Source organism: Molossus molossus, unplaced genomic scaffold, assembly GCF_014108415.1.
Source record: "Molossus molossus isolate mMolMol1 unplaced genomic scaffold, mMolMol1.p scaffold_m16_p_13, whole genome shotgun sequence".
Lineage (NCBI taxonomy): Eukaryota > Metazoa > Chordata > Mammalia > Chiroptera > Molossidae > Molossus > Molossus molossus.
This window is the reverse complement of record NW_023425348.1, coordinates 74,887,043-74,900,039: the sequence shown is the minus strand read 5'-3', so window position 1 is coordinate 74,900,039 and position 12,997 is coordinate 74,887,043. Positions and strand designations below refer to the sequence as shown.

General features: G+C 41.3%; 1 protein-coding gene across 3 annotated transcripts in view; it reads right to left on the bottom strand.

The window, feature by feature from the left end:
* Positions 1–1,701: 1,701 nt before the first annotated feature.
* Positions 1,702–12,997, bottom strand: part of LOC118628133 (intraflagellar transport associated protein) — a 57,583-nt gene continuing 46,287 nt past the window's right edge. For all 3 annotated transcript variants that reach the window (XM_036258888.1, XM_036258891.1, XM_036258890.1), the window contains 2 exons: positions 8,443–8,624; positions 1,702–1,932 (listed from right to left, as the gene is read on the bottom strand). In XM_036258888.1, coding sequence (XP_036114781.1) covers positions 1,774–1,932; positions 8,443–8,624 — 341 coding nt within the window. In that variant the 3' untranslated portion in view covers positions 1,702–1,773. The remainder of the gene's footprint in view (positions 1,933–8,442; positions 8,625–12,997) is intronic.

The following is a 12,997-nucleotide window of genomic DNA, read 5'->3' as shown; positions in this document are numbered from 1 at the left end:
GAGCCGCGCGTACGCATATGCACGCCACGTGTGCAATCCTTAATGTTCCAGGAGCCTCGTCTACAAGGTAAAAAGAAATTGGCGAATTTTATTTAAGCAGGCATATCCAAAATATTATCATATCGACACATAAAAATATAGCAAGTCATTCTACAGTTTTTCATATTAGTCCTTCGAAATCCAATGTGCATTTCACTTTTGTAGCATATTTTAAATGTAGGCACTAAGCTGTCGTCAAAAATAACTGATTTGTATTTATTTAGATGTCATAAAATTTATAGCTGAAAAAGGATAGGTGCCCATACCCAAGTTGTTCCAAATGTACTTGAAAGTTTTATAATAACTGCATCAAATATCAACTTTCTATTTTAAGTTAAAATAAAATGAACATTTAAAAATCAGTCCCTGTCACACTTGCTACACCTCAAGTGCTCGGCAGTCCCATGCTCTGGGGCGGCGCAGCTCTACGGCGGTCATCTGTGTACCCAGCCTCGCTCCAGTCAGACCAGGCCTCACCCACTCACGTCCTCCCCGGTGCCCCGGCACAGAAGGGAGTCCTATGTATGTGTGTTCATTAAACACAGGAAAATAGATGTGGAAATCACTTGACTCCACTGTAAAGTTAAATCAAGAGCATTTAAAAAAATTTTTTCTTTATTGATTTTAGAGAGGAAGGGAGAGGGAGAGAGAGATAGAAGCACTGATGAGAGAGAACATCGATTGGCCGCCTCCTGCATGCCCCTCACTGGGGATTGGGCCCACAACCTGGGCATGTGCCCTGACCGGAATCGAACTGGCGACCTCTTGGTGCATGGGTCAACGCTCAACCACTGAGCCACACCGGCTGGGCCAAAAGCATTCTTTTTTAAGGAATATAAATGGCCACTTTTATGAATACATACATACACACATACATGCACGCACACAAGCACAGGCCTGTGTGAAAACTAATTAAGTATATTTCATTTGTAACTGATTTACTCAATAATAAAAATGACTTCATACATACTGTTCCCCCTTCACCTGTGACTGCATCCATCTAGTCTCCTTTCCTTAACGCATTTATGGGTACTGTACACAATTAGCACTTTGTAATAAGTTTTTACATTCTCTAGCTGTTTTCTCTAGCTACATCTTGCCTTTTCAAATTATATTTTACGCTTCTGCGGACAGAGATGATTCCTTGCACTTTGTAGCTATCATCACAATGGCAATAACAAAGTACAAGAATTTAATATATGACACAGAATCAATTCTCGGATCCCTTCTTTTTCAGTGAAGCCTTTCCCAATCAATCCTAGAAGCCCAACCTCTCAGCGTTCGGAGTCATACCACTATGTCTGGATAGCCGGGGCCAGTAACCTCCCACATTATCAAGACTTCTCTGTGTGCTGCAGTGTGTTCTACGTGTGCAACCGTCCTTCCAGAAAGGTGGGATGATGTTTCCAATCTTGGTCACAATACCCGGTGTTACCTAATTACAGTGCTCTCATCAAAACGAACCCTTCGGTAGATGTTGCTTCCTGTCCCCGCTTGCTACCTCCAGAGCTCCCTGCCAGCCACGGGCTGCAGGGACAACGAGACAGAGGGGAACCCTGTGAGGGTACAGATCTGTGGTCTTGTTAGTAGCATCTCCCTACGGACAAATAACTCTGATGAATCAATGCACACATAAATTTCCACACGGGGACTATAGGAGGTTTATCGTTTATTCTATTGTGGCTTGAATAAGAACCAAAGAAACGTAAACAGGAAGATGTCTTGGTGAATCGGTCACAGGGTTCCTCCAGGTGTGCTGGTGTTCTCTCGATGTTGCCTGGATAGTTCTTTGATGGCTTCCATCTCTGCAGGACTGAACTTGGGGGTTAGCATCACAGCGTCATAATCAAATTCTTCATCAAGTCTGAAGGGCTGAACTTCATCTCCGGGTGTCTACAAGAGGTAACAAAGGAGGCAAATCATTTACAATCATTGTAAATGAAGATCAAGTTGAAAACATAAATTCCCTATTAATATTTAATTAAACTTTTTTTAGAATTCAGCTCTCTCAGCTGATTAAGCTCTTTTTAAGTAAAGGGATAAATTCAATGATTCAATTTGACCTACTTTAAGCCCCTTAATAGACCCCATTTGTACGCCCTGCCTGGAAACAGATGCCATTAACTAATTCCACCCACAGCAAGAATCAGAACGTCTCCCTTGCACACATTCATTACGTTTTTACCACCTGTAGTGTTAGAGCTACAGGCACATGGAAACACTGACAATTATATTAAAGTGTAAAAAAACACACCTTAAGATTTTGATCAACCTTGAATACATTTTACTATAAAAGACATATCAATAAAACAATTTCCAAAGTTAAAAATACTCTACACATAACACATTAACTTCTTCGGCTAATACCTATAATTCCTGTTCCAGTAACAGTAGGAATGAGAACACATAGCATCATCTTAAATTTACAAGTCCAGGATCCCTCTGTCCTACCAAGAATTTTTAAAATAGTACAGAACTTATCTACAAGTCAGAGAAACTGCAAAGAGGTATAATAATTTTGTATCTGTTTATTCATAGTCGGTGTTTTTAATATTTCCTAAAGGTGAAGTATTTTTAAAAGCATATTTTCCAATCAACAAAAAGAGAATGCCTTGAATCTCGCGGTCTCCCCCCTTGAGAAGCTGCTCACACAGCAAATGGTGTGTGACCCAGTGAAATCAGCTGGCACCTCGGTGCAGCTCTATCATATGTACGGTGATGCCGAAATAATTGAAAACTATAGTTTATGCCAGAATGAAAAAAATAAATGCTCTGAGGCTATAATCAGCTTTAAATATTCCTGCCTGGAAAATGATCTCATTGAGTAGCTTTTGCAATGTTCTTGAAAATGGAGCATACAGCTCAGAAACTGTGCTGTTGTTAAAGGTGAAGAAATAAAAACCTACAACCATGAAAAGGAGACACCTCCTGTCTGTTCGGCAAGTTGAATTTCATAGCTAGGGGTACAGGGTTCGTAGCAAACACCCAGACATCTATCATCCTTTCTTAGTAAAACCAGCAAGAGCACACATCGCAGAGACGTGTCTGCTTCCTCTTTACCGGAAAGTGCGTGCCTTCCGGGCCAGGGCGATGATGGGGGCGATGACGGGAACCGTCACCAGGTGAGTCCCACCAAGCGCCAGCCAGCACTGGGCGCTGTGTGGGCACGCGCAGTAATTCACACAGCCCATCTCGTGACGCGCTGCAGGTCGGAGCACTTGCCCCACACAACACCATCAGGAAGGAAGAGAAGCAGAGCTGAATCCACAGTGACCTGCTGCACGGACAGTTTCACCTTCTCAAAAAACACCAGCAAAAATATCCTGGAAGTTTTCATTAAGCCAAGTCATCACTGTCTGGGAGAAAAGACCTTTTTCTTTTTTAAAATATTTTCCTTTATTGATTTGAGAGAGAGAGGAAGGGAGAGGGAGAGAGAGATGGAAACATCGATGAGAGAGAACATCAATTGGCCGCATCCTGCATGCCCCCCACTGGGGAATGAGCCCACAGCCTGGGCATGTGCCCTGACCGGGAATCGAACGGGCGACCTCTTGGTGCATGGTCAGTGCTCAACCGCTGAGCCACACTGGCCAGGAAAAAAAGGCCTTCCCTAAATAACCCAAACGAATCCCACAGCATATACTTTAAAAAGCACTCGAGGCTCCACATAATACCACGACTGTGTACATATGAAGGAGCAGCGGGCTCAGGAGTAGATCCACCTGCACGGTGACGGATCCATCATGGTCACTCGCTGAGAGTAAACTCACCATCGCCACAGCCGAAGTGACAACGAGTAATAGTGTTGAGAGCAGCTCAGGTGTAGAAACACACACACACAAGGACAGCATACGTTCACCTCCTGAATTAGACTCACCCCTGCCGTCTCAAGTCTGCTCGGCGAAGCACCGAGGCTTGCCGCCCCGACCCCGTCCTGAGCCGAGCTCATGGATCCTGCGGGACGAGGGGAGCCCCATCTTTAGCAGTGCATTCGGACTAGCGGGACCCTCGCTGCCCTTTCAGACCTGGCTGAAGGACGTGCGCAGGTGTCCTGCTGCTGGTAGCATCAGACCCTGTGCTAGCACAGGCAGCGGTACTCAGATGAGGCTGCAGTCCCAGCCTACAGGAGTTTCCAGCGACACGGGGTGGAGCACCATGAACAGAAGCTAATGCGGCACAGGGTTGTTACAGGAGCTCACACAAGGTGCGGTGGGATCACAGAGGAGGGGAAGTAACCGCAGCCTGGAGGTCAAGGAGAACTCCCAGAAAGAAACTGACCCCAACTCCGAAAGGACTGGTAGAAGTCAGAGGATACGCGAGAGCAAGCCTGCGAGAACAGAGTGAACATGCCAAGCCAAAGAAAATGAGTGTCGTCCTGGCCTGTTTGGCTCAGCGGTTAGAGCGTCAGCCCTTGGACCAATGAGCCGTGGGTTCGATTCTGGCTAAGAACATGTACCTGGGTTGCAGTTGATCCCCGGCTCTGGTCCAGTTGTGCAGGAGGCAACCAGTCGATGTGGCTCTAACACGTCAATGTTTCTCTCTGTCTCTCCCTCCCAATCTATTTGATGATAAATAGAAAAATGTCCTCGGATGAGGAATAAAAAAATAAAAAACAGAACTAGAAAATGAGTGTCTAAGAACTAAAGGCAAGAAAGAATATAAACCATTTAAGAAATTATAAGTAGGAAAAATAAGAACACGTTATTATTCATGCAAAAAAGTAAGCCCAATTGTAGATCAAATGGACTTCTTACTAAAGTTGAGGAGTCTAACTTATTTTAGGATCTAGTATACTTTACAATGTAATTTTAAAAGTAAACTTTCTACATAACAGTCTTTCAGAACGTGTACACAGATACAAATGTGGCTGGGAAAGGAAGTGCAGATGGATAATTTGAAAGACTTAACAATTTTAGCATACATTTTTATGCACTTTGGGTTTTTCCCATGCCTCTGCCATTACAATTTTGTACTAATCTATTATTCTGATTTTTTTTTATTAACATTACATATCTATCAATGGCTCTCACAGACTGAATAGAAATAAATGTTATTAGAACAACGTAATTATGAGTATGTAATTATGAATACCCTAGTATGCATAGATTTATAAATCAACATAATACTTAGAAATGTATAAACCAACCCAGGACTTAAAAGGTCACTATTATTTTACTATATATGTTAATGATGCCATTTAAAAATTCTAAATTTAATAAAAGGTACTCCAGTGTTTTTATTTAGTATTTTTTACTATACACCACAAAATGGTAAATTTGACTCTGTAAATGAAATCTCAATGAACCTAACTTTCAAAACAAAAACAAAGAAATAACTGGATGCACACTGCAACTCAGAAGACATCGCTGTGAACTTCGAAATGACAGCTTTCAAAAGATAACAAAGTAGTAATTCTATTGATGTATCTCAGCTATTGGCTACTGTGGCACACTTGGGGAATTCCCTTCCTTCAAGTTAGGTTCATTTTAGTGTCCTGAGCTAAAAAGACTCAAGGTTTTCCGATTGCGAACTCAGATTCCGATTTATTTCAAAGAGAAGAATCTGTGCAGTGGAAAGCCAAATCCCCCACTATTAAACAGAAAACAACTGTGAATTAAGTTATTAGCTCGTTATTTTTGCCTAAGGAGCTGAGAGAAATGTGTGAATTTCAGGTGTCTAATTTCAAATTTAATTGAAGTCTTTTTGTAGCCTCTCAGGGAGTAGAATTTGTACACTAGCAGAACACCGCTAGTTTCCTTAAAATTGCTCATATGACATATTCTGAGAGAGACTCAGCTACAAGAGGAATCATTTTCATTCATAGTTACCACACAGGAGAATCAAAGACAACAGAACTAACGCTCAAATCAATAGTAGCAGCATTTAGCTATAGGCCCTCTTTCAAAGCAATATGGTAAATTAACTGTCTTAATAGGTGAAAATTTTCAAAGTTCCAATATGAATTGGAAAAGCAGGAGATATTCCATTAAAATGCTACAAAAGTTTCTTCTGTGACCTCTTCTATGGTTGGGGATAGGGAGGAGGAACTCACAATTTTTCATCTTCCTACTGTGAATTCCTTTCATCAAAATAGATGAACTAAAGGCAAGAAATTATTCACAAATAGAGAGTGGAAGGTTCCTGGGAAATGCCTGACTCTGAGGGGGAAATGCACACGTATAAAACCAGTGATAAAATTACCAAAACAAGTTATTTTAATTGGTCCCATCCATGCCAGGAAGTTGTGGATTCTTATTAAGCAATTATAGGAAGTCAGGACACCCAGGGACATTTTCATCTTTCGAGAATGAAGTCCCAGACCGAGGGCAGCTACCTCTAGCCCGACGGCTGGCCCTCAGAGGCCGTGTTTGCTGGGAGCTGATGCTTATGTTCTTTTACTGACATCGGACGCTTTAAAATAAGATGAAGACTATTAAACCACAGCAAAGTATTATGATGCTAGACAGTTCTAAAAAGTTTCCTTAATAAATAGCGGATAGAAATAAAAAATCCCAAACCAAGATATTACTCTGGATATTCAAAAAACAGCAAAAGTTATTCATCTATGTCTCGTGAGTTAGCCAACACACACCCACACACACGCGCACGCACACATACACATTTATATCATTTTGATTCCAGCATTTTAAAATGTTCACCTCTTCTGGGAAGAAATTTATATTCTTTTGGAAGATACAATCATATACAGGGTTTTAAATAGCATTTGACTGGATGTTTGATAGGTTCCAGAAATCATTCAGCTTTTTTAACCCATCAACTAAAATCATTTTATAAAAATGTCTGTAATGGCACTAGGTGCTGTGACCACAGCTGGTCGAATGATGTGTGTGGTCGCAGTGGAAGTCAACGACATAACATCTCTGAAAGAGACTGCTTCCTGATAGAAATAACTTCACACTTTTAGTTTCCTACTGCTCAACAAAAGTCATCCATAATTCAAAAAGCACACTGAAAAGTGGCTTTCCCACCAGTGGACCTGGTAACCAATTTAGGGGGTTAACATAGGCCCACAAGCATCCCAGACATACGTTTGCGATGCCAGTGAACAGAGTGTTACGATAAAGGGGTCATTTAAAACTGAAATGTGTGGATAATTCCATCACAAAATATCTTCAAGTGACAAGACTAGTACCTGAATAACTAATAATCCAGAAGCATCCTCGGGGTTTTAAAAGGAGGCAATAACAAAGAGCTCCAACACCCTCTGTGCCTGGTCCTCGTGTGAGAGAGAACGGGGGGATAATGGTCACATCCAGCACCACCGCAGCCTCGGCGGCTGCGTGTTGGTCAAGTACATGCAGACAGGCTGCAAATGATGGCGAAAGATGACTTTCAAGGTGTGCATTTGGGAGAGAAAACATGTGGCAGAGATCCCGTCCTACCTGCAGGTGAAGCAAATGGTTAGATGACATTGTCCAGCCTCCCTTGTGGCTGGACAGAACATGGAACTGAATGGCTGCCTCTGGAATGTGAACAAAAATAGAGTCCTGAGCCCCAGCCGGTTTGGCTCAGCGGTTACAGTATCGGCCCGTGGACCAAAGAGTTTCGGGTTCAATTCCGGTCAAGGGCACACACCTTGGTTTTCGCTTGTCCCTGGCCCTGGTTGGGGTCCTGTGGGAGGCAGCCAGTCAATGTGTCTCTCTTATGTCGATGTTTCTCTCTCTCCTCACTCCCTCTATCCCCCTCCCTCCCACTCTATCTGAAGATAAATGGGAAAATATCCATGGGTGAAGATTTAAAAAATATATAGAGTTCTGAGCCTTGGGGAAGCAGGCTGCCCCATGACCTCATCCCCTGCCCATTCAGGGAGGATGGGGACCTGACTTGCAATGTGAACCCGAGGACAATGTCCTGAAGCATAGTCCAGTTCCAGAGAGAAGGAGCATAATGATCCCAGAGAACAGAGCCACTTGCTAACTTTGAAGACCCTCCACAGATTGTTACGCGAAAGAAACAAACTTATATCCTCTTCAGCCAATTACTGTTGGGATCCGCTACTGTAGCAGCCTTATCTTAGCAAATACAAGATGTTTGCAGGACCTTAGGAACAATAATACAAAGAAAAAAGGCCGGTTCAGACTAAAAGAGATGAGAAGACCGTCTGTCCTTGCTGTTCCCTTGTCCCCAGGTAGCACTGGCCTGTTACATCATGAAACACATACACATAATAACTCCACATATAAACATAAGTGCTCTCTGTGCTTGAAAAGAAATACACGCATAAAAATCGACGGCAGTGAGGGGGACCCAGTGAAGCAACTTGAACTCTAAATTTGTCCCAAATCTGAGAAGAATACCAGGGCACACTGGGTAGCAGCTTCCCCTGAAAGGACGTTACAAAGTCAAGGCAGTTTCGAGACTGATCAAATTCCGGCGGAGTACCTCGTCCCTCTGCTGGTCTGCTCCTTTCACTGGGGACCTGGGCTGGTCCCTCTGCCGGTCTGCTCCTTCCACTGGGGACCTGGGCTGCACTCCAGGGCTCAGAGGCTGGGCCCCGGCAGGGGTGGGAGCAGGGACACAGGCGCTCCCGTCCTGCTCCGCTTCTCCCGGCAGCAGCGGCAAACCTGTTGGATACAAAATATTCCACTTGATCCCTTCACGGGGTTCACAGTTGACCTAAATCATCTAAAAGCCTGGAACAGTTGAAAGAATAAAGCAAATATGCTCAAGAAGAGTAGGTCCCGCTCACAATGCCTGTCCTTGTTTGGGAACTTGACTCAAGGGATTCCGCTTTCCAGAAAGATGAAGCCCTTGGTGCACCTATTTGTGTCTTACTGCTGCGGTGAGAGTCCTTCCCACAGGTCTGGGAGAAATGCTGCTCGGGAGTAACGTGCTCATGCCTCTGTCCCCTCAACCCACTTTCTACCTCCAGAGGAAAATAAGGCAAGACGATGTTATTTTTGTCTCATTTTCCCATCTTTTCCTGAGGGATGAAGACAAAGAAAATGGAGTGTTGATTTCATCCTGTAATGACAGGGCGATATTTCCAAAATATATATACTAAAAAATGATGATGCCAGACGGAAAGAACTTCAGCTTGCAGCAGAAAAAAAATGAACTACTCTGTCATATTCAGAATGCATGCTCTAACTTTCAACACCTGCAAACAACAAAAATGTGTTTCCGGCTTGTTTGGCACAATTACAAGAATTCAATAGCCGGCCTCGGTTTTCTGATCAACCCCTCGCAAGGGGTGTGTCCCCTTAATTTTGCACGTGTGAGAGGACAGGGAAGCACTGCAGACAACCGATGCTCTTGCGCCACTCTCTTCAAGGAGGGCGAGAGAACAAACAGAAACACAGCAGGTTCCCTCCTGGGTCTGAGTTTTCCCAGGACCCGAAGGGCTGCTGGAGCTGGCCAGTAACTGGCAGCTGGCCGGCTCACGGCGCTGCCTGCTCCTCAGTGACGGTCCCAATGGTTCTCCTCGGAAGTAATTCATTCACAGTGGACATGCCTTGGCTGTTTGCCAGTGGAGCATATATAAGCAGGTAACTGAATATGACTCGATATTCAAAGTCTGAAACTTATCTGAAACACATCTCTCACCACTGCGATGTCACCTTCTCAAAAAAACATAATTATAAAATTCGTAAGACTCCAGCAACAGAGAACATAGCCTAGAAACTGAGCATGTAGGCAGGGGGATGGTGGAGAAGGTAGTTTTGCTATGATTAATTATTGGAACCATAAAATGTGACCTAATTAACTAGCAGAAATAAAAACAATAATAATAGCCAAGTCTTATGAGCTGACATACTATATGCATTATTAACTCAGCTAATCCGACAGTTATTTTCTGTTTTGTAGGGAATGAGCTCTAAGCACTGAAAGCAACCTCATTCAAGGTGCCACAGCTAGAAAGTGGCAGAGCCGGGCAGGCTGTCTGCAGAGTCCATGATGTCACATTATAAACTTCGTTTAAATAAGCATTTTCATACACATATTATTTAAATCTATCAGATTATAAATCCAAACTCGGGGCCAAGAAATGTCACTGCAATAGCTCATTAGCACGGTTAATCAGTGTTAAGTGCACTCAAACATTTTATGCCCAGAGAAGTACTATTTTTTATCTCAATAAGGTTGGTGGAAAGATTGGCTTTCTACTATATCTATTTATGAGTTCAAAGCCAAACTTGGTAGAACTACCTAGGACAGGTACAAGCCTGGGTGGGGCCTGCCAGCAACAGAGGCAAACAGAGAAAGGCTCAGGCCTCTTAATGTAACAGCCGGTATCTAGCAGACCCACTGACTGCCAGTGCAAACATCAGCTCAAGTGTAAGTGTATCCATTCCCGCCTTCAGAGCTATTGAAAATCTGATGGACAACAGTGTGCACCAAGGAGGACAACTCTGCAATTCCTTTGCTAAACCTCTCTAGTATTTTGCAAAGAATATTTTCTTTCATAAAAATTCTACTGCCACGGGAACAATTCCTTTAAAACAAGAAGGCTCAGAATCTTCCGCACTCTTCTTGCCATTTGTTTCTTCAGTGTAACAGCGAAATGAGCAGATGCATATCCACTGGTGACTAATACCACATCTTGTATGTGGCCTAGTCTCAACAAACACTGGAGATGGAAATGAATTTCCTGCATCTCAACTTGCACTGAACTGCAAGCATCGAGAGTCTACCTACCAAGAGGACGTTGTCAATGACGTGAAAGATGCAGAGTCCTTACCTCCAAAAACTAGACTTTGTTACAGGAGTAAGATTTTCACATGTAAAATCAATCAGAGAATAATCAAAACAAAATTGAACAACGTTAACTCTAAAGAGGACAGACTCATGAAAGAGTAAAACCAGTATGAACGAGAATAGTCTGATAAGACAGTTATGAAGAAAGCTACCTTATCTTTTACCATTCTATAATCATGGTGGGTTATTTATATATAAACATTATCTCGAGGTGGGGGGGGCAGGCATTATACTATTCATTAATAGTGGGGAATGGAATTTCTAAAGGCTCTATAAGGCATTCTAAAACTGAAATGCTTTGAGAAACTTAATCCTATCTTGATTATTTCTGAAACTACCAAAGGCTTTGTTTTCTTCTTAACTAAATACCACCATCTTGTTCGGTCCGTGTGGCTCAGTGGTTGAGCATCGACCCATGCACCAAAAGGCTGCCTGTTCAATTCCCAGTCAGGGCACATGCCCAGGTTGTGGGCCCGATCCCCAGTGGGAGGCATGCAGAAGGCGACCAATCGAAGTTCTCTTTCATCAATGTTTCTATATCTCTCTCTCCCTCTCCCTAAAATCAATAAAAAGGAAAAATAAATAAAATAAATAAATACCACCATCTATACTGATGTACATTGTAGGGTCAAGGCAACTCTCAAAATGAACCTTCTTGTTGGACAGTAAGACTGACTGAAAACATTTCACTCTCTTCTTTCTCAACTACATCATAAGAATTTCCAATACTTATGAACTATGTGTTCATACCATTTGTCTTTCTGTATTTAGTCAATAATGAGAAAGTCAAAAGTTATAATTCCATAATCTAGTACAACATTAAAAAGTAAACAATCTATCTGACATCTAATAATTCAGATAAGAATAATATTTAATCTGCCTGGCCTGATTATAAAGTCAACCAATCCGTTCCTCTCTTGTCATGTAGAAATGGCCACAATTTTTTGAAATCTTGGGACTTCCCCAAGACCAAAAAGGATATAGATAAGAAATGACCTCTTCTGCATACAGCATACAGCTATGATCGTCTAGCTCAGTGGTTCTTATTCTTAAAACTTTGTGAAAATTCCAAAGAACTTTAGCTTATGTGGGTTATATACATGAATATTTACCATATCATAAATTAAAACTGAGAATTTTTTGAACATGTATTTATTTAAAATATCATTATATATTAAAATAAGTAGTTTAATGAAAAATCTATTTGCCCAAACAAAGAAAATAATGAGAAGAGAAGCATTGTTCTACATTTTTAAAAAATTTTTGTCTGCCTTAAGCAAAGAAAGCTGGATTCTATATTTGTTTAAGTATTCAAGTTTTGGAATATTCTGTTTCACTTGAAGTAAATGAAAAAAAATCCAGTCTTAGTACACAGATATGTAATTGGAAAAGGGAGGAGTACTTTAATAGTCTTTTTATATAATTGGCAATATTGATACTATACCAGATCTCAACACATTATAAAGCTTTAAAAAAAATAGTTTCAGTGTGCAGTCTGAAACCATTTCAGTGAATTTTTCAATTCAAGAAAGGATTAATAAACTACAATATAGATAGTAGAATATACTCTGACTGAAGCAAGAATGGAAATAAAAAAGGATAGAAATGCAGCAAAGAGCTAAGGGATACATGGGACATGTGAAAACGTTCAGGCACAGGTAACATTTGAAGAGCTAGCAGCGGAGAATTTCACCACACTTTCAGGAATCTCTACAAACTCCAAACAAAATAAATGCAAATAAAAGCAATATCAAGACACAGTGAAATGACTAAAAACCAAAGACCAAAAAAAAATCATAAAAGCAGCCAAATGAGAGAAAAGAAACATACTGTCTTCAAAGGAACAACAATCAGATTGACATTTTTCAACAGTTTTCAGTAATGAAGATCAGAAAGGAATAGAGTAACGTCGTTAAAATGCTGAAAGAAAAAAATTACAAACTTAGAATTCTCTACCCAGCAAAAATATGGAAATATGAAATAATAATACAATAATACTTGATTAACACAAAATAAGCAATATGTATATGGCAGGACACATAGAAAACAAAATACTAAGAGAACAGATTTAAAACCAAATGTATCAGTAACTACATTTAATGTAAATGGATTAAATACTCCAATTAAAAGACAAAGTTTTAGAATGTGTGTGTGTGTGTGTGTGTGTGTGTGTAGATGCATATGTATAAATGATAGTTTTCAAGAGACAAAAATCAGAATAAATAAAAGTGGAAATGCA